Consider the following 19,922-nt stretch of genomic DNA (forward strand, 5'->3'; position numbering starts at 1 on the left):
TCTAGTGGATGTGAAGTGGTATCTTATGATACCTCTATGACTTGAGTTTTAAAAAGTAATAAAATATTTTTAAAGACCCAATGAAAATGAAACTGAGGTTAGATTGTAAAATTGAAAGCATATGCCTACGTATGATTCAACTGGGAAAACAAGTTTGGAGTATGTCTAACCTATTGACAATTTCATTTCAGGTGGCTTCTATGCAGTTTATTAATATTGTAGTCCATTCAGTAGAAGACATGAATTTCAGAGTTCACCTCCAGTATGAATTTACCAAGTTAGGCCTGGATGAATACTTGGATGTAAGTGTTCTTAAATTGGCTCCAATTTAAGACTTGATTTATTGCCTGTCCTTGCAGATACACTTCCATAGTGATTAAAGAATGTTTCAAGTCCTATGCAAGCAACCACTGTGGTGCTAGTTGAAAGGAATCTATATAATGCAGTTTACCAGAGAAACTGGTTTCTTTCCCACCTCCTGCAGGTCTTCTGCTGCAGCCTTTTAGTACCAGAGTTAGATAACCTCTTATATGCTTGCTACAGGTTTTTTATGCTTTTGAATTCTGCCTGTGTCAAATCTCATTGCACCCTTCGTCTGGGCTGTCGGGCAATTCACTTTCTTGGTTGTCTGGAGACCCCATCTGAGCAGGCAAAGTCAAACTAAGTCTGCTGTAGAGTGATACAGTGAGGAAATGGACAGCAGAGACTTCTTCATGTAGCTGTTAAATTTTGCTAAAAGTCTTTGCAGCTTAGAAGTTTCACTTTCAGTTCTTTGGAGATGGGAGTCTGAAGCTTCTCTTTCCCTTCCTCTTTTGCTGAAGTGCTCAGTCTGTTCCCTGTAGTTCTTCAGCAAAGAGACAGAAAATTGTTGTGAAAGTGGAAGTGCGGTACCTAAGTGTGTATAGGATGTACCATTGACCTTTGGCTTGTAGGCAGTTTTGTTTTCTCTTCTCTATAGGAATGGTTCACTTGAATTTAAAAGACCACTACTGATAGGGCATTCAGAATTGTTGACCTCAATTCTATTTCTAGCTATGAAAAAGGACTTCCCTTAAATGTTTCAGACTGCAGCTGCCCATCTTTGTTAGGGGTGAAGCCAGCCAATTCATGTAGATTGTAACCCCTGTTCATTGCATGACAGCAATCTCAGAACACAGCTTTGCTTTTCAGATCAGCTGATCTGCCCTTGGTGGCCTTAGGTCTCTAAACAGGGAAAGCATAGATTTCCACTAGAGAGTTACTCGAGTTATTTTACTTTTAAGGACCCATCCATGCCTTTGACAAAATGGTGTATTAAGAAGTTTTTTCTGCGTTGAGATAGAGGTTTGTCCTCTTTCCACACATGCTTTCGGTAGCAGTGTTTGAATAAAAATTGGGGGGTTTGTAGATTTCTTTTTTGTAAGTTTCTGATTTTTTTTTTTTTAAGATTTATTTATACATACAAGAACTGGATACAGGCCAGAGGCGCGGGAGGGTTAGATAATTCACCAGAGGCAGAGCAGGGAGCAGAACAGGCAGACGGACCAGAAGGAAGCACTGCTGAGGGGAGCACCGGCAAGACAGGATAGGTCTGCCACGCCATGTGGGTATCTCCCTGGCCGGCTGGGAATTAAACCTGTGCTACAGAGGCTGCAGACAGCTTCACAGCACTGTGCTCAACCACTCAGTGCTCAGTTCAGGCTCCAGGTCACAGTGGGAGTTAGTAACACATCCCTCAGTGCCCCTCCTCATTATCACGCCTGTGAAAAATCCTGCTAAGCTGCTTTCCATTTTTTTTCCCCCCATTACCTTTACTCAGACATCTTTTTCAGTTCTGACTCCTAAACTAAGATAGGATATATTCTCTTCGGAACAAGCTAAGTTGTAGAATTCCAGATTACACCTAGGAGAAAATTCATTTTTATGAGAAATTATATGGAATGGCATTCTTAAAACTTGAACATATTTAAAAAGAAACCTGTTTCTTTAACTTATTGGTCTGTTGTTTCTATACCCTGATAGAGGTGGTTAGAAGAATATTATTCTAAGCATAAAACATATAAATTCTGCTTTAGTTTACAAAACCCTAACCTTGTTAAATAACAATGGATTTGTTCGACAAATGTTTGTAGGCATCATGATTGTGTTAGGTATTATTTTTACACTCATCTGATCCCAGTGGAAGTCATGAATTATGTTTATGCATAAGGGAGTTTCACTGGTTAATTTGGCTTCTAATTTTACTGTAGAACTAGTTGACTTTCTTTGGGGTGCCTAGCTTTGTGTGCCTAGTGTGAATGGGGAAAGCTTCCTCATCTGTGCTTTGGGAAGACTAAGTTGATAATGGGGCAGTGTCTTAGGGAAGTTTTTAAGGAGGGTGGACTCTATCAGTTGATGCTAAAAAAAAACCAACCAAAACCCACGAATCATATACACTGCCTCCTACCTAACCCTCTCCCCAAACTGAACTGTCATCACTACCTAGGCAATGTTCTACCCACTCCAATCTCTTCTGTACACATACCCCTCAAGTTTCAATTTACCTGTGATTGTTACTACCTATCAGAGTTGCTTTTAATTTTTCTATTGTCTTGATTTCACCCCTTTGAAAAAGTTTTAGGATAGAGCATATCTACATAGGAATAGATCTACAGAAAGGGTTAGAGAGGAAATGTGTTTCTGTTTGAGAGAGCTCATTCACCAAAAATAGTCTAAAAGTGTCCTTTTATTTTTTTAAAGATTTATTTATTTATGCGTACAAGAGCTGGGGTACAGGCCAGAGATGTTGGGGGGTGAGAGGATTCTACCAAAGACAGAGTGGGGAAGAGAACAGGCAGATTGACTGAAGTACACTGCTGAGGGGAGCAGTGGGCGAGACAGGAGAGGTCTGCTGCTCCATGTGGGTAGCCCCCTGGCCAGCCGGGGATCGAACTCATGCTGCAGTGGCTGCAGACAGCTTCACAGTGCTGTACTTAATCCCTTTTGCCACAGTGGGATTAAAAGGCTAACGGTGTCCTTTTAGGTAGTCACTCCATAATGCTCTAAAAGGAGGATGATGTATCAAACCACCTCTTGGAAAAGATGAGACTTTGGAATGGACAAACCTTGTAAGTGCTTGGGTAATAATTTGTTTTACTTCCACAAACATGCTAACACCTCCTTCTTTTGGATTTTGACTCTTAGAAGCTGAAACACACCGAGAGTGACAAGCTGCAGGTGCAGATTCAGGCTTATCTGGACAATGTGTTTGATGTGGGGGCTCTGCTGGAAGATGCTGAAACCAAGAATGCAGCATTGGAGAGGGTGGAAGAACTGGAAGAAAACATCTCTCATGTAATTACATTTCAGAAGAAGAAAAATTGCTAATTATTTTACTAGGTGCAAAGAAGAATAGACTTTAGTTTTTATGGCAGTAAATGAATAGATTTTTGAGTTTAGGAGTGAGCTACAACTTGAGATAGAGGGCTACCAGAGCCGTTAAGCTTCTTCAACGAAGGCAGGTGTATGGCTTAAAACTCAATGGAATCTGCAGCATTGCCTTAGCTTTTCTGCTAACTTTCTGCTGAGTCCAGATCTCCTGGCCATCTTTGTTACGTAGTGGAGTTAGATGATTGGCATTGTTAGAGGAAAATTCAAAACTCAAATATGTAAATTTGGCTCCAGGTAAATATGTATCTTTTTCTGAGTCAGAGTTGTCCTCTACCAAACGTGCCCACACAGACCCATGGGCAGGATGATCTAGTGTCTTGTTGATGCAGTTAGGTAACCACTCCTGCCTTATGGTTACCTGATTTCTCAATAGATTTATATGAACAAAAGGCATTTTCAAGAAAATCAGCAAACTTTCCCATATATAATGTTCAGGAAGGGTGCCCTCTCAGTGTAATGTCAACTCTGTGTTGAAGCAGGGGTTTTTTTTTCTTGGAAGGATTATTCTTTCCACAGACCAACTTGAATTTGGGTCAAAGGCCTTCAGAGGCTGTTCACTGTTCATCTATTGAAAATTATTTGAATGTTGCAAGAGTGAAGTGCTTCGTTACACCGAGGCATATGAGAACTGATTTCTTTTGATGAATTCCTATTGACAGTACCCTTGATTGTGAAATGAATTGTCTCTGTTCGAAGGGATATTATTTTTCCCTTTTGAAAAGTTCATTAATTTTCTTAGTTAAAAGAATTGGCTTTTTGTTCTTCCCTTATCCTCATAACTTTGAAAACAGGAATGTTTATGACTTGAGGTTCACCCAAGTGGGAGAACCAGATCCGTTCCCTCTATAAGTGGTACAGTGATGTGTTTGGTACCTGCTTAGGAAGGGAATTATCTTCCCCAAAAGATTTGTATTCTATTCTGAACACAATCAGCAGAAATCTCCATTTTTCCTCCTCACCTTGCTTCCTTGATTTCTTCTGATGGTTTTCAGTGAGCTGTAAGAAATCAGAAGTTGTTCAGATTGGTGCAGAGTTGTTCCAGTGGTTATGTTCACATTGTTATGTGACAAGAAACTAATATGTCACTCAGTCTCTTTCTCCTGAAGCTTCAGCAGCATACTTGTGATCTGGTGATCTCAGCCAGTTATACTTAATAACCCACTTTTGTAGCAGGACACCTGTTTATTTGAACTAGCCCTCCCTAGTGACTTATAATTTGGATAGTTTGGGTCAAAACAAGCATTAGTATTTTTTTTCAGTGGGCTACCTATAGAAACAGAACCAAATTCACGAGACCAACAGTTTTCAAAAGGTTTTGCCTCATAGTCCTTTCTTAGGGAAAGAAAGGTAGGCTTCCTTTCTCCCACATCTTCTGTTTTCCACCCTTGCTAGTTCTTGTAGAAATGGAGTGTCACACTGTGGATGTCGAAACACTAAGGAGCTGACATATGGGTTTTGTTAAGGGTCCTGTATAAATTATTAATTCCTCATAGAAAAAGCACATATTCAGAGCCCGTATTATGAATATTAACAGTTCTAGAAAGCATCTTGCGGAACACATGTAGGACTCTGAGGGACCCTAATGATCTTTGAGACCATTTTCTGAGAATCACGAACCTGATCAGATTGATCCCATGTTGTGACACAGCTTCCTTTCCAAAACTTTACAGTTGTCTGAAAAACTGCAAGATACAGAGAATGAAGCCATGTCCAAGATTGTGGAACTGGAAAAGCAGCTCATGCAGAGGAACAAGGAGCTGGATGTTGTTCGAGTAAGTGTGACCTGACATCTACTCTAGCTGGGCCTCCTAGGGCAGTGCTCCCGCGTCATCTAGGGGAGCAGGAACATGTTCAGAACAATGCATCGATGCAGCCTATTCATGAGACCAGTTTAGAGGTGATACTCAGATAAAAAGTACATATAATTAGGGTATGTATATATCTGTGTGTGTCATCAAATGCTGGAGCTTCAGGATTTCCTTATCACAGGTTTTGGGAGCAGTAATATTTTCCCATCTACATGAGTCAGGGTTTATTCTGTGGATCACCCATTTGGTTGAAAATCAAAGCCGCATGGATTTAATTCATACCACTTATTTATTTTTATTAAGACTTGAGCTTCTTTGTATTTCTTTGCTTTGCTTCTACTTGAAACCAGATTTGGTAGTTCAATGGAAATGATGGAATCTCAGCACAGGCGAGACCTAAGGGCATTCACCAAAAAAAAAAAAGTGGGGGTGGGGGGGTGGGGGGAAGAAGGGAGGGGGGAGGACAAAACAAAACCAGTCTGCTTTTTTATCACAAGACCCTGGGTATTTTATTTGCCTTAGCATTGTTTTACCTTAAGTGTCAGGTATTTATGGAGTGCCATCCATGTGCTTGGAGCTATACAGAGCATAAAAGCACCAAAGTGCCTAGGGCACTTTCAGGGAAATGGCTTGCCTTTACACCACCGTTAATGAAATGGCACATTTTATGTGATGGTTATCATGTCTGCGTGTGTTGCTTGATATTCTGACATGCCCTATAGTTAACTCTAGGAAATTTACATTCTGGCACACCAATGAGTCAAAATTGTAGCATATGGACTCAATTCAAGTTCAGACTCTCAGATTATTAATAATAGACAGGGTGTGAAGAATGTTTCCCTGCCTGCTGGAGTTTTGTGGTGAGAGATCACATGTACAAGGCCCCGCAAGCAAGTTCCATAAAACCCTTTCGTTGGAACCTCCGCGGGCCCCTTCTAAAAGGAACCGGGACAGCCTTTGAATTGAAAATTACAACTTCTTTGTTTCCTGCTAAAAACCCAGACAGAAATAAGTAATTAGTGGAGTGAAGCATTGGACTGTTTTGTTAACTGAATTACTGAAAGGAAAATATTACAATTGCTGTCCCGAGCTTGGTCAAAGGGCACTGTCAGGGCCAGAGTAATCCATTGAAGACAGTCAGCCCCTGGTTACTGAAGAGTAGATTATTCCATGCTTTGCAGATTTTTAATCCCAGGCTGACTTCTCTCCAAGTCTGACTTAGAGCTATTTTGTCTACTTTCAGCTAATATATATGTAGGAGTTACAAGTGAATTTCAAAATCAGTGAAAGAAATACTTGCCACACCACTGGAATACCCTCAGCATATTCCAAAATCAACTATAATATTATTTTTTGGGTCATCTCTGCCTGTCCCTCTCCATCTGCAAGGAAAATTAGCTAACTACATTAACAGCAATAATTGTCAGACCATCAGACTATATTACAGGCATTATCAGTGAGTAATTGCTAATTAATGGGACTTAATAGGTCTGTCTGAGTTCCATGAAATCTCTATTTATGTGAATATTCCTATTCCTATTTTGGTGGGTTCTTTATCCTCCATTACAGTCTGATGGTAATAGATACAACTGTCTTGCGAAGACAAACTCTTGACCATTGACTCTTTTGTAGGAAATCTACAAAGATGCAAACACCCAGGTTCACACACTACGGAAAATGGTCAAGGAAAAAGAAGAAGCCATTCAAAGACAGTCTACCCTGGAAAAAAAGATTCATGAACTGGAGAAACAAGGGACCATTAAAATTCAGAAGAAGGGGGATGGGGACATCGCCATTCTGCCAGTTGTGGCTTCTGGCACATTGTCCACGGGGTCAGAGGTGGCAGTGGGTAACTTTGTGGGACCAATAACGGGGGCTGCCTCCTCAGGACCTTTGCTCCCTCCTCCCCCACCACTACCTCTGTCGTCAGATGCACCTGAAGCAGGTGAGAAGAGTCTGAGCTGGTATTTGGATATTTGTATTTCTTCTTTTACCCCATCTCCAGTCACGTCCTTTGTCTGCTTTTGTTGTCATGTTCTTTTATTGATTGATTTTAAGAACATTTGCTTCTTGCGGTTAAGGTTATAAATCTTCATTTCATATAGGTTGCAGTATAGTCCCTATTTGTAAATGAGAAAATTTTAGCCTTTGAAAAAAATCCATTGTCCTTTTCAGTGTTTCGTTTATGCACACTTTAGATGCATGTGACATATTGCAGGAAGAGCCATTCCCATTTTCAACGCAGTGTGTTTTTTCTCTTTGCTAGTGCAAAATGGTCCAGTAACACCACCGATGCCACCACCTCCTCCTCCCCCACCTCCCCCACCACCCCCACCACCTCCACCGCCTCCTCCTCCTCTCCCTGGTCCTGCAGCTGAGACTGTGCCAGCACCTCCTCTGCCACCCCCCCCTCCTCCCTCTGCACCCCCACTGCCTGGAACATCTTCGCCCACAGTGGTTTTCAACTCAGGATTAGCAGGTAAGAGCACAGACTTAAAATCCAGGTACTTGTGTAAAAAATACTTACTTGATTTACCTCAGAAGGGTTAAAGCCATTTTTTGAATGTCCAGGTCTCATGAATAACAGGTACCTGCTTTTTATATAACAGCATTCCTGTTAATGTAGCAGTGAAGAAGAATTTGTCATGTACAGTAGACATTTTTCTCTGAGTAGCCCTTTCCACTCTCCCTGCCAGGAAGTTCTGATCTCACACTGTCTTCCCACCTAGAGAAGGGAGAGAGATAAGTTCCCTGCTTAGGAATCAAGATGTGTCACGTGTTCCTGACATCTGTAGTTGTCAAGGCTCTCACACAGAGTGCTTCTGACTCTTTTGGGGAGCTATTTGTGATGTTATTCCCTAAAGGGGAAAATCTCCTGCCTTACTGTGGAATTACCTGCTGTAGGCTTCAAAGCATTTCTTCTGAGTATTTGAGGACATCAAAATTCACTGGAGTGGAATTTTCTTCAAGGGCAAATGTGACCAAGAGCAGTATCTCCAGCCAGGAATTAATGCATTTTGTTTTCCTGCTAAGCAGGAGATAGAAGGCCGCATCCTTTCCTCACCAGAAATAAAACGGGGTAGGTGTGGTATGAGAGGAAGAGAGTTACTCGGATGTCTTAAAATACAAGTTTTTATTTTTAACTCATGGAAATGAATGTTGACTCTTCTAAAATCCTTCAAGCCACCATTGCAGTCATGGAGTGCTTCCCTGGCATCTAGAATTGCTCTGAGCTTTGCTGTGCCATCTCTGTGACACTAGCTAATCCTGCCCCCTCCATGCAGACTCTTCATTTCCAGTGAAGAATTACCTTGTCAATGGTCTCCATTTCCAAGGCTGCAGTAGCGCTGAGACTTTTCCCCAAAGTCAGAAAATCAGTCTTTGTTTTAAAGTCTTTCCCAGCTTCATCCCTTTGAATTTCCCATTAGCAGCTCTATTGGCCCATCATTAAGGCAAATTCATCTTTGTGACTGAAGACCTTTTCTGTCCAGAAAGCCATCCTTGCTTAATTCACATCAAATCTGAGGCATTTACTTCCACCCCAACTTCTATGAACCTGTCAAAAGAAACACGCAAGGTGCCATTCAAAGTATTGTTCACTGTAAAAGCAGTGATTTATCTCTACCTTGCAAGGTCTCCTGCATCTACCACTTATTTCTAGAACCTTTACTGCTTCTGAAGTACAAAAGTTGGAAGAGTGTCATTATGGAACTATTGGGTTTTGGAATATAAGCAAACAAAAAAGCCTCATTTAAGAAGCCCCAGGAATGTGTTCCATCACCAGGCTGTTTTTAGTGACTGAGTGTGAAAATCAGTCATTGTCCTGTGTGCTGGGCTCACCGATGAGGCTTTCTGAAGTACAAAAGTTGGAAGAGTGTCATTATGGAACTATTGGGTTTTGGAATATAAGCAAACAAAAAAGCCTCATTTAAGAAGCCCCAGGAATGTGTTCCATCACCAGGCTGTTTTTAGTGACTGAGTGTGAAAATCAGTCATTGTCCTGTGTGCTGGGCTCACCGATGAGGCTTTCCTTGCTGTCCCCCTTAGAGCAGTCACTGTGAGATGTGTCCACTGTGATGTGTATTGTCTGGTTCTGCTTCCTTTCTCTCGGGCACAATCTAACGTGTCATTCAGCTTCCACCTGCCTTCACTGAGCCCTAAAGTGGGATTGAGGTCTGCCTGGGGAGAATGAGGGCCTAGGTGTGTTGGGCCAGGGCTCCCTTCTGAAGCTGTCTTGTCCACTCTGCTTTTTTTGCCTGACCTCTTCCTACTACTTTACAAGGTAGTTGGTTCTGTGGCTTACTCACTTTTACATTGTAGAACCCCGTTTTCAGCTGATCACGGGCTGCTCCTTCCAGTGCGGCTGCATTTGCAAGTTGTTCCCTTTCTGTCTTAGGCAAATCAGAGGATTGTATGTGGGACCGAAGAACCTCTCTTTCAGTGCCTGAAGTGTCCATTAATTACAAGATACTTTGTTTTGTAACATGTAAGGATTACAAGGCCTTCTGAGTCTTTTAAAGCTTGAGATCAGGCAATTTCTTCACAGCCTTTAATCTTCATTAGTCATCCTTAATTTGACTGTAAATACTTAGCGGTTGTAACCCATTTTATGAGATGTTTTGCCAGTGTGTTCAGTAACTGTCTCTCTCTGGAACAAGAGGCCAGACAGAATCAGGATGTCCCAGTACAGCCAAGAGGTAAAACTGAGATGCTATTGCAAGGCCTCTGGGAAGTTGGAAACCTATGATGTTAATAGGCCCTTGGATTCGCAGGCAACATAATGAGCAAACAGGCGGAGAGCGAGTGGAGTGTGTTCTTGGGGGCTGAGACAAGGGTCTAGGGCAAGGTCCCTTAAGTTGGTCTAGTTTATCATGTTTTTGCGTTTTATAGAGAAAATATCAGTAGTGAAATGGGTACTTGAATGGTAAAGCTTAGTTCCTCCAACCTGTGATAGATTGGGTGTAATTTCCTTTTCCTAGTTAGGTCATCTGTGAACACTGGACATTCTGCTGTCTCTTTGGAAGAATGTGCTTTGGAACTTCACAATGGGAATTTGAACTTGGGCTGATTCTTTTTTATTAAAAAATTGTTCAGATTGTATGGAGTATTCAACACAGTTTTAATATGGTTCTTTGGAATGGCTGTAATAATATTTTTTTCCTTCCCCTCTTCTGAAAAGCATTATTAAACAAATAATGATAAGCTAGTCTTCATGACAGGCCTTAATGGAAATGGATTTTTGGCTCTGTGTTGCCTGATGAAATGTTTTCGAGAAGCATGAAATTCTATGTTAAGCATGCGTGAACTACTGAGCCACTTGACTCTAACAATGTCTAATTTTTTTTGTATTTCCTCTGTTTTTTCTGCTTCCACAAAAGATGGGCCCATCAAGCTTTTCTGTAGGTGGCTCCTCACTGAGTGCATTGCGTATTTGCCATGTGTCCTTGTTGGTCACACTGTGCTTTGACATCTGTCTACTCCATCTTATCCTGAATCCATTGCATTTTGACTTGGTGTCTGGGAAGTCATGGTGTTGGCTGACTGTTAATCCAGGTTTGCCCACACACATTTTAGTTGAATGTGTAGAAGAGACTAGGACCCTTGAAACAGACATCCTGGATTCCATATGCCACATTCCTTTCCACTTGGGAAAAGGAGAGTTTGTTTCTTTTAATTTTGTTGTTGGATTTAAAGCCTGAACTACAGAAGGAGTTTAGATTTATTCTGAGGAGAATGGGTGAGCTCCTCCACAGAGCAAGGAGCAGCTGCTGACACTCCCTCTCCTTTTAATGGTCCCCTGCTCTATATGGAGCACCCACTTGCCCAGAGCTACCACTTTGGCTTGAACATATAAACCTCTCCTCTTCACCCCCACTCCACCTACTCAGGTAGATTCAGGAAAACCTTTCTGAAGAGAACTTTCCTGTTTGGACTCTGATCGCAGGCTTATTCCTAATCTTCCTAAAGACTTACAAGTAGGGGAACTACACATGGCATGACTTCTAGTGACCTCCCGAGGCTTGCAGTGTCTGCTTAGAGATGGTAGAGGCCAAATGTCACTGAGCTGTCACCACAAATCATGAAAAGGTCCCTGCGCAGTTCTCCCTCAACACTGCTGCAGCACCAGACTGGAGGGAAGTCCGTTCCTTTGTTCCTCTGATGACGTGGGTTTTCCTGGGAAGAATAGGCAAAAAATGAAGTGTAACAGGCCATCTTACATGCTTGGGTAGTGGGCACTGAGGTGTCACATTTGGTGGTGGTAAGGCCTGGTTTGGCAAAAGCTTTGTTTCTGTGTTCCTGCATGCTTTTGTGTGGATTGATCAGATGACATTCCTGCTGCTTAGATGGCCTTTGTAACTCTGGAGGAATGAGAGGCACTGTCTGACTTTTTTACTTACGTCCCACCGAAGCAGGCAGCCAGGTAAAAACCCAGTAATATGTTGAATATATTTTTTTTTTGCACTAAAGTTCTTTTTCCTTTGTGAGTGATGGCAAATATTGAGAACGCTGGCAGTGTGGTGGGCATGCTTGTACAGGAAGGTGACTACATATAGCTGAATGGTTTGGAAAGACTCCTTTCTGATATATATATATATATATCTAATATATGGAATTTTTAATGAATTACCTTTATAAGCTCATTTCTCAAAAATAAGAGGAATTGAAACTCACCCCCCCCCAACTTCACCTCTAAGAGAGAGCTCCCCTCCCTGTATATTAAGAGGTGTTTTTAATGGGCTCATCGATGCCGTCCAATCGCACATAGTTGACGCCTATGGAGAACCTGCTTTTAAAAATGAGAAGGCACTGTGACCATTCTTGAAAAGCTATGCAACTTCCTGATATTTTTAAGTACCTCTTCTGTTGTCTGAAATGTTTTCTATTCTGGGCCATTCATAGCCCTTAGTCTGCAATAACTATGTCGCCAACCCATTATCGAAATCATCCACAGGAATGTATTGCTCTGGCTGAAAGTCAGCCTTCTTGATGCTACATTCCTGGTGGTTTAGACAGCCACTCTCTGAAGTCTCTGATCATCTTTTAAGATTTGTTTGGAATTATGTGTCCTGGAAGCAAGAATTTAGGATGTTAATATTCAGCTCATGCTCGTCCATGTCAAACTAAGTCACACAGATAATGCCCTGTCTGCTACCTAATAACTTGCTAATAATTTTTGTTCCCCAGCACTTTATTTGTTCTCATCATTGACCTAACACTGCAACTGAATGCATTAGGAAAACAGATGTCTGCATTAGAAAAACAAGTCAATCCTTGGCCCTTGGACAACTTTAACACAAAGTTGTTAAAATTGTGTCCATCAACCAAATGATTACCTCAGATTGCTTTGCCCAAAGCTATCTGTGATATTTTCCATATTTAAGAACTCTTGGGCGCCTCTTGCTAGTCTTCCTCCAGTGTTAAAGTGTCATCTGCAAGGATTGTTCTCTGATTATTGATGAAGGGTCACCTGGTCTTGGTGTGATCTTAATTTCATCTGTCTGACCTTTGTAGCTGTGAAAATTAAGAAGCCAATCAAGACGAAGTTCAGAATGCCGGTTTTTAACTGGGTTGCTCTGAAGCCAAATCAGATCAATGGCACAGTCTTCAATGAAATTGATGATGAACGAATTTTGGAGGTATCTTTCTTTCACTGGTTGGAATTGAGGGATGTTCTCTGTGCAGAGAAGCCAAAATGTTGATCTGGGAATTTGAGCAGTTAAGGGCTAGTATGTTTAGTATCCTGATGTAAAGAAAAATGGATGGATTTAAATATCAAAGACTAAAATTGGACACTATTTTGTAAGGTGTTATAAAATTATGTTTAAAAAGTTATGCTGAAATGGAATAGTTTTGAGTGTCTTCAGTGGATACCACAAAACATGTATCAGATATAATCCCTGCCTTTAATTTATCAAAGAGTATAAAAACCCTTTGTTGAATTGTAAGTGAATAGGGATCTAATATTCACACTCTCTAGCTGGAGTGATAGCTATTTTAGTCTGTGGTAGTCATCCATGCAGACTAATTATTGAAAGGCATTTGATTGGTTGGAATCAGATTTCAGAACATGCACGTGTGTGTATGTGGTGTTATTTGTTCTTTAGATAGGAAGAAGCAAGCCACAGTTAAAGACAAGTGTCGAATAGGAAAAGCTAGTGATTTGACGTCTAAAAGATGACTTACTCTCTTAAAATTTTTACGTATAATCCAGTTTGCCTGTTTCAAATCTTTCTACTCCAGGATTTAAATGTGGATGAATTTGAGGAAATATTTAAAACAAAAGCCCAAGGTCCTGCCATTGATCTTTCTTCGAGCAAACAGAAGATAACACAGAAGGGGTCAAACAAAGTGACATTACTAGAAGCAAATAGAGCCAAAAATCTTGCCATAACTTTAAGGAAAGCTGGAAAGACTGCAGATGAAATATGTAAAGCTATTCATGTGTAAGTTAAGGGGGTTCTGGGAAATTCTAGTAAATTTAGGATAAAAAGGAGAATAGGAAAATTATAAATTGATATATAAAGGAAGTATTTCAATAGTCGGGCAAGATCTAAGATAAAAGATGGAGCCATCCTTGATATCCACACATCAGGTATTCCCTCTCTTTCCTAAGTGTGACTTCAGAGCTGAATAAAATGCTAACACACAGGTGTACCAGGAGTTCCCCTCACGAGTGCTATGTTAGAATGAGTAATTTATCGTTTTAGAAGAGTAACAGCTGGATTGTGACATTTATTATCTTGGTCTGCTTTCTTATCTCGGCCTACAGCAAGACTTACAAAAAAATAGGAAAGTTGAATGGACTATTGCAGATGCCAAGAAAAGGGAGGAAATGTTAGTTTTCTCTGGAGTATCTGAATTTTGTCCAGATTTGTTACATATAAATTTGATGGCATTTGTGGAATGATACATTTCAATGCCAGATGCAAATATGATACAGATGCATATTTTAGTTCCTAACAATAGGAATGTGATTTCTGTTGCTCTTAGCACTTTCAGGACATTTTAAGCTAAGTTCAGTTCTTTTTAATTCTTAAACTGTAGAAAAGGCATTGGTTTTACTTATTTTATAGAAGAATCTCTTTTGGGGTCAAGATGACTTTCAGATACTATAAGAATTAGATGTTTTGGTGTTTAATTCATTGTAAACTTAGTTATTTCATAAAATTTTGAGCATAGATTTTTACAGGAATATTGACCCTGTGATTCATTTGTTCAATTTCATGTCCTCAGCCAGGGTTATAATCTAATCGTCAAGTGCCTCATAGAGAATATTCTGTTTCTTAATGTTGAAATCTGACATGCATTCTGGTTTTTAATCTTTTTATATTTGTTTGTCATGATGGTTAAATATAGTTGTATTATTTTGCTGAACAAAATTGTGCAGAGAATAAAATAGAGATTTATCAAATTGAGCATTCATCTGCAAAGACCCGGTTCTCCTTTAAAGGATGTATGCTAAATTTAAGCAACACCATCATATATAGTACAGGCATTTGGGGGCATTTTTCCCTAAAGAAAAAGTATCCCAGACTTTTGGTTTAATTGAAATAATTTGTAGAGTCATGGGTATTCTGTAATGTGTGTATAATATAAATGTCTTTAATTAGCATGTTCTTGAATCATTTATCCATCAGATGTTTCAGCCTTCCTCCTGCCTCCTCTTCCTACTTACAGTTGATTTCTAGAGGCTTAGAACTATACTAGTAGCCTAATAGCTGTGCACAGAGGTTGTGATTGGTCCAGTTTTCAGCAAGGGCCAATGAGGTACTTGATGCATAGTCAGGAGCCAGTGCCAGGGGTGTCCTAACAATCCAGCTATAGACATGGTCAACCTAGTGAACTGGTGCTTCATGAGATGGACCAGGTGGAGGTGTTGTGAAAGGATAGGTTTTCTCTTGAACACTGACAGGTCCACATCTGTCTTTAGATTTGACTTGAAGACACTGCCTGTAGACTTTGTAGAGTGCCTGATGAGGTTCTTGCCAACTGAAAATGAAGTGAAAGTGCTCCGGCTCTATGAGCGGGAAAGGAAGCCCCTGGAGAACCTGTCAGATGAAGATCGCTTCATGATGCAGTTCAGCAAAATCGAGAGGCTCATGCAGAAGATGACCATCATGGCCTTCATTGGCAACTTTGCTGAAAGTATTCAGATGCTGACTCCTGTGAGTGAATTAACTCGGGCAGGAGGGAGGACATCCAAAGAGATGTAGGGGCTTCTTACTGTTCTTTTAAGGCTCTTGTAGAATTGTACTGGTAGCATGGGCTTTTTTTTTTTTTTTTTTAAGTTTTATTTATTTTGCCTAGAAGAATTGGGGTGTAGGCCAGAGGTGCAGGGGGTGAGAGGATTCATCAGAGACAGAGTGGTGAGCAGAACAGGAGGATTTACTGAAATACAGTACTAGGGGGAGCAGTGGGCAAGACAGGAGAGGTCAGCTGTGCCATGTGTGGGTTAGCTCCCTGGCCAGGGATGGAACTCAGGTGGTAGCGGTGATAGCACTGAGACTTAACCTCTAGGCCACCAGGGAGGCCTGGTGACATGGGCTTTAAAGACTCCCTTCCCGAACTTTCTCGATTACATTTTTATTTTGGCCACCTTTTTCATAATAAGTATGCCAAGTAAATTTGAAAATGGTTGAGATTCTGTGTTGCTGCTTTCCCTAGAAAATGCCATTTTTTGTGTCCTTTGCCTTTCGAACAGTACTTCAGTATGGGACAGGAAAAACATTTTCTCAAACTTTGTCTTCTCCTGAAGATACCAGTTCTCTGGTTGGATTGGCAAGACTGAAATGTGATTTTCATTTTTAAAAATAATAAATAATCCCATATCTTTAGTCAAAAGACTTAACTGGTTTTCACTGGAAACATTAAATTTACTCTCTTCCTTGGAAGTTTGTTGCAGCACACTGTGGTGATAAAGCGATAATAGCCAGCCATCTCTTGTTCTTTTCGCTATTCTGATACTGCATTATGAGTATTATGAAAGTTTTTTTACCAGTTCTAATTCTAAATAAGCTTATGTTAATTACTAATTATAATGCCATGTCTGTTCAAAACATTTCCTGAGAAAACTGGAGGATGATTATATTCCTTTGTTGTTTCATTTTGTTTTCATTCTTGAATTTAAAAATATAAATTGTATGACTTAATGAAGAGTCATAGCAGGGAACTGAGTTCTGCTAGAAGATGATGTTGACTCCTAACTTTGTGATAAGTACTTCTGACATTATTTCTTATAGTGAATGCCTTTTTAGAGAAAAGCTTGCATGCACCAGTGGGGTTACTTAGTAGGACGACTTAAATATATTGTGTTTAGAAGTAATGGTATCAGCATTCAAACTTGAAGTCTAAATGCCAGCCTATTTTCTTCTGTGTTAATTTTTAGTTTCCAATTAGTTTCTCATTTTTAACATGTCTTTTCCTCCCCTTCCTTCCTTTGCCTGGAATCTAGCAACTGCACTCAATTATAGCTGCATCTGTTTCGATAAAGTCATCCCAAAAACTCAAGAAAATTCTGGAGGCAAGTGAAATTTTCCTTTTAAACATGTATGGAAGGCACTGACTTATTGGCAGCATTTCTCTAACTGGGAATGCCTGGATGCTCTATTTTTGTTTATTTTATATATTTTTTACATCATTTTTCATTTTTGTACAATGTATGCATTTCCATACAGTCCCCATAAAATTCCCACCACCTTTGTTTTGATCCTACTCCCTTCTCCCCCTGTAGTATGTCTCTGGTTTATAGTTGCCTGTTGATTTTGATTTTTACTTTATTATAATTAGTTTTTATCCTGATCCCTTATTTGGGTCTTGGATGCTCTATTGATGAACTTCTTTTTTTCACAGATCATTTTGGCCCTTGGAAACTATATGAATAGTAGTAAACGAGGAGCTGTTTATGGATTTAAACTTCAGAGTTTAGATCTGGTGAGTGGACTTAAAGAAACATAAGAACTCTGTGAGGGACAAGGCAGCTGACAAAGATTAAGCCCTGGGTGGAGAGACTCTGCCCTTGGAATTGGGTGGGATGTTCTTCTAGTGGGAGGATCAATTGGTACAAATCTTCTGGAACACCATCTGGCAGCAAGCACTTAGAAGCTTAAAAATATTCATGCCCTTTGACCTATGTTTCCATTTCTAGGAATCTTTTCTCGAGAGTCTGAAGTATGGACTAAATAATTATCAGCAATGTGAAGATTAACATTTTGGGAAATGACTAAATACATTTTAATAGTAGTTAACACAGTGACCTATTCTTTAAATATGAGACTATTTGTGAAGAGTTTTCAAAGAAATGGGTCATTTTCTGTTTAGAAAAGAAAAAAGCAGAGTATAAATTGCATGTACATTTGATTTCAGCTAAGTAAAATATGTAGAAACAAGGTGAATCGAAGTTGGTTAAGATGTCAATAGACTGGGTGAAATTAGGGAATTTTTTCAAACTGCTTCTTCATATTTTCTAAAAAGTTTTGCATTACTGGTTGGAAAAGGGTACTCTGCTTTTCAGAATCACCTGACTTATATGAACACGAGTAGAAAAAATGTCTATGGAACCCTTTTTCACAGTCCATGTGGGACTAAATGTGGCTTCCACATGAAAAGGTTGGTAGTGGGTTGAGTTCTCAGCCTGGGGAAAAACATGGTTATTTGATAGGGATGGTCCAGTAAGTCATAGCTCTGCCCCCCAAAGGTCATGGTTTTAATCACATCTGCTGACGGCCATCAGTGCCTGGGGAATAAGAGTGGAGCTGAGCTGTTGGTGGGACTGGAAATTGGTGTAGCCATTTAGGAAGACAGTTTGGAGGTTTCTCAAAAAATTAAGACTAGAAATACCATGTGATCCAGATATCCCATGGTTGGGTATTCATCTGAAGAATATGTAAACACAAATTCAAAGAGATCTATGCATCCCCATGGTCATTACTCACAATAGCTAAGAACTGGAAACATCCAACTACCCATAGAAAGATGAGCGGGTAAAGATGTGGCCCACGTACACAGTGGAATACTATTCACCTATTTGAAAAAAGATGAAATTCTGCCATTCGCAACAGCATGGATCCACCTAGTGGGTATTATGCTTAGTGAACTAAGCCAGATAAAGATAAATGCCATGTGATTTTGCTCATATATGGGACATAAAGATAGAAAACCAATGAATGCACTGAAAAAAAAAATTCTTAGACTATAGGAAGAAAACAGTGATAACCAGCAGAGGAGGGGAAGGGGTGTGGGTAAATTGAGTAAAAGGAGTCAGTTAGATGGTGAAGGTGGAAACTGGAATTCTGGTGGCAGGTATAAGTGTCTGTACAGATACTGATTTAAAAGACTGTACATCTGAAATCTATAATGTGTTATAAAGCATTTTACTTAAAAAAATCTTAACATTAAGGGAATAACAGCCATATATATATGGGCCTCCCCAGTGGCGCAGCGGTTGAGCGCTGGGTTGCGAAGCTGCCCGCAGCCTCTGCAGCAGCGCCGGTTCGATCACCACATGGCGCGCAGACCTCTCCTGCCGCCCGCTGCTCCCCTCGGCAGTGTACTTCGGTCCTTATGCTTGTTCTGCTCCCTGCTCTGGTGAATTCTCTCACCCTCCCGCGCTTCTGACTGTACCCAGTGCTTGTATAAATAAATAATAAATCTTTTTTTTAAAAAAGCCATATATGAAGAGTGGGAGCTATGTAAGGAGAACTTGTACATGCCGCTAGCCATTTGAAAATCAGTGAGCTGGTTCATTAAAGAAAGATGCCAATCTTGAACCTGCTATAGGAGTGCTTTTTGTCCACTCTTGCTCCCTCTGTTCTGTGGTTTACTCTGGGTAGGAGAACGTCCTCTGTGGGGTAACTGTCCAGTTAGCCTTCACTCTAACTCTTGTTCCCTTTTGTCTTCAGCTTTTAGATACAAAGTCAACAGACCGAAAGCAAACGCTGTTGCACTATATATCTAATGTTGTGAAAGAAAAATATCACCAAGTGTCCCTATTTTATAATGAGCTTCATTATGTGGAGAAAGCTGCTGCAGGTACTTGATTTCAGCAATTAATGCTTCTCTCAGGTATTGAATATCTTTCATCTTGAGGGAACCATCCCTCCTTACACAAACATTCTTCAGCACGCCTTGAACAAGGCAAGTCCGAAATGTCAGAAGCTCTGAGCTGGAGTACTTCAGCCGTGATGTTGCTCACTGTTGGGAACAATAATGAACATGAAGATGAAGGTGACCTCTTTGTCAAGATGTCCTCTCATGCACCTCCATTTCTTACCCGTGATATTTCACTGCTTTTGTTTGGAATATGAGAATCAACGAATCACCCATACATACACACATGGATATACACATACACACAACTTCTTGAATATGATTTAGTGGCGTTCCACTTTCTCAGGTGTGGCTGCTCTGAATAGTTAACTTTAGCCAGAATGTAAGTTATCACTACCTCTTGGTTGTTAATTTGCTACGGCAGTTACATTCTCACTTAAGTCCTCATTGATGCAGAGATAGCTTGGCTGTACGAAGTAGTAGTATCTCCAAGTTATAGATGAGAAAGCTGACATTTTTAGAAGTTAAATGTCTTGCTCCCCAAAGTCACATGGGTAGAAAGTGGAATAAAACAGGAATAGAACCTAAGGTTTTCCTCAGATAGTGTTTTGTCCACCATACCACGTTCTCTCAAGTAGTAGGTTAGAAGAAGGAACAACA

General features: G+C 40.3%; 1 protein-coding gene across 4 annotated transcripts in view; it reads left to right on the forward strand.

Annotated features, from left to right (window-relative positions):
• FMNL2 (formin like 2) overlaps nt 1-19,922 on the forward strand; it is a gene marked incomplete at both ends in the record, with an annotated part of 274,318 nt that overhangs the window by 240,550 nt on the left and 13,846 nt on the right. For all 4 annotated transcript variants that reach the window (XM_084238495.1, XM_084238497.1, XM_084238496.1 and 1 more), the window contains 11 exons: nt 192-302; nt 3,163-3,312; nt 5,079-5,180; nt 6,849-7,161; nt 7,483-7,695; nt 12,729-12,853; nt 13,458-13,660; nt 15,148-15,382; nt 16,669-16,737; nt 17,067-17,147; nt 19,115-19,244. In XM_084238495.1, coding sequence (XP_084094621.1) covers nt 192-302; nt 3,163-3,312; nt 5,079-5,180; nt 6,849-7,161; nt 7,483-7,695; nt 12,729-12,853; nt 13,458-13,660; nt 15,148-15,382; nt 16,669-16,737; nt 17,067-17,147; nt 19,115-19,244 — 1,732 coding nt within the window. The remainder of the gene's footprint in view (nt 1-191; nt 303-3,162; nt 3,313-5,078; nt 5,181-6,848; nt 7,162-7,482; nt 7,696-12,728; nt 12,854-13,457; nt 13,661-15,147; nt 15,383-16,668; nt 16,738-17,066; nt 17,148-19,114; nt 19,245-19,922) is intronic.

This window comes from Talpa europaea (assembly GCF_964194135.1).
Source record: "Talpa europaea genome assembly, chromosome: 1".
Taxonomy (NCBI): Eukaryota; Metazoa; Chordata; class Mammalia; order Eulipotyphla; family Talpidae; genus Talpa; species Talpa europaea.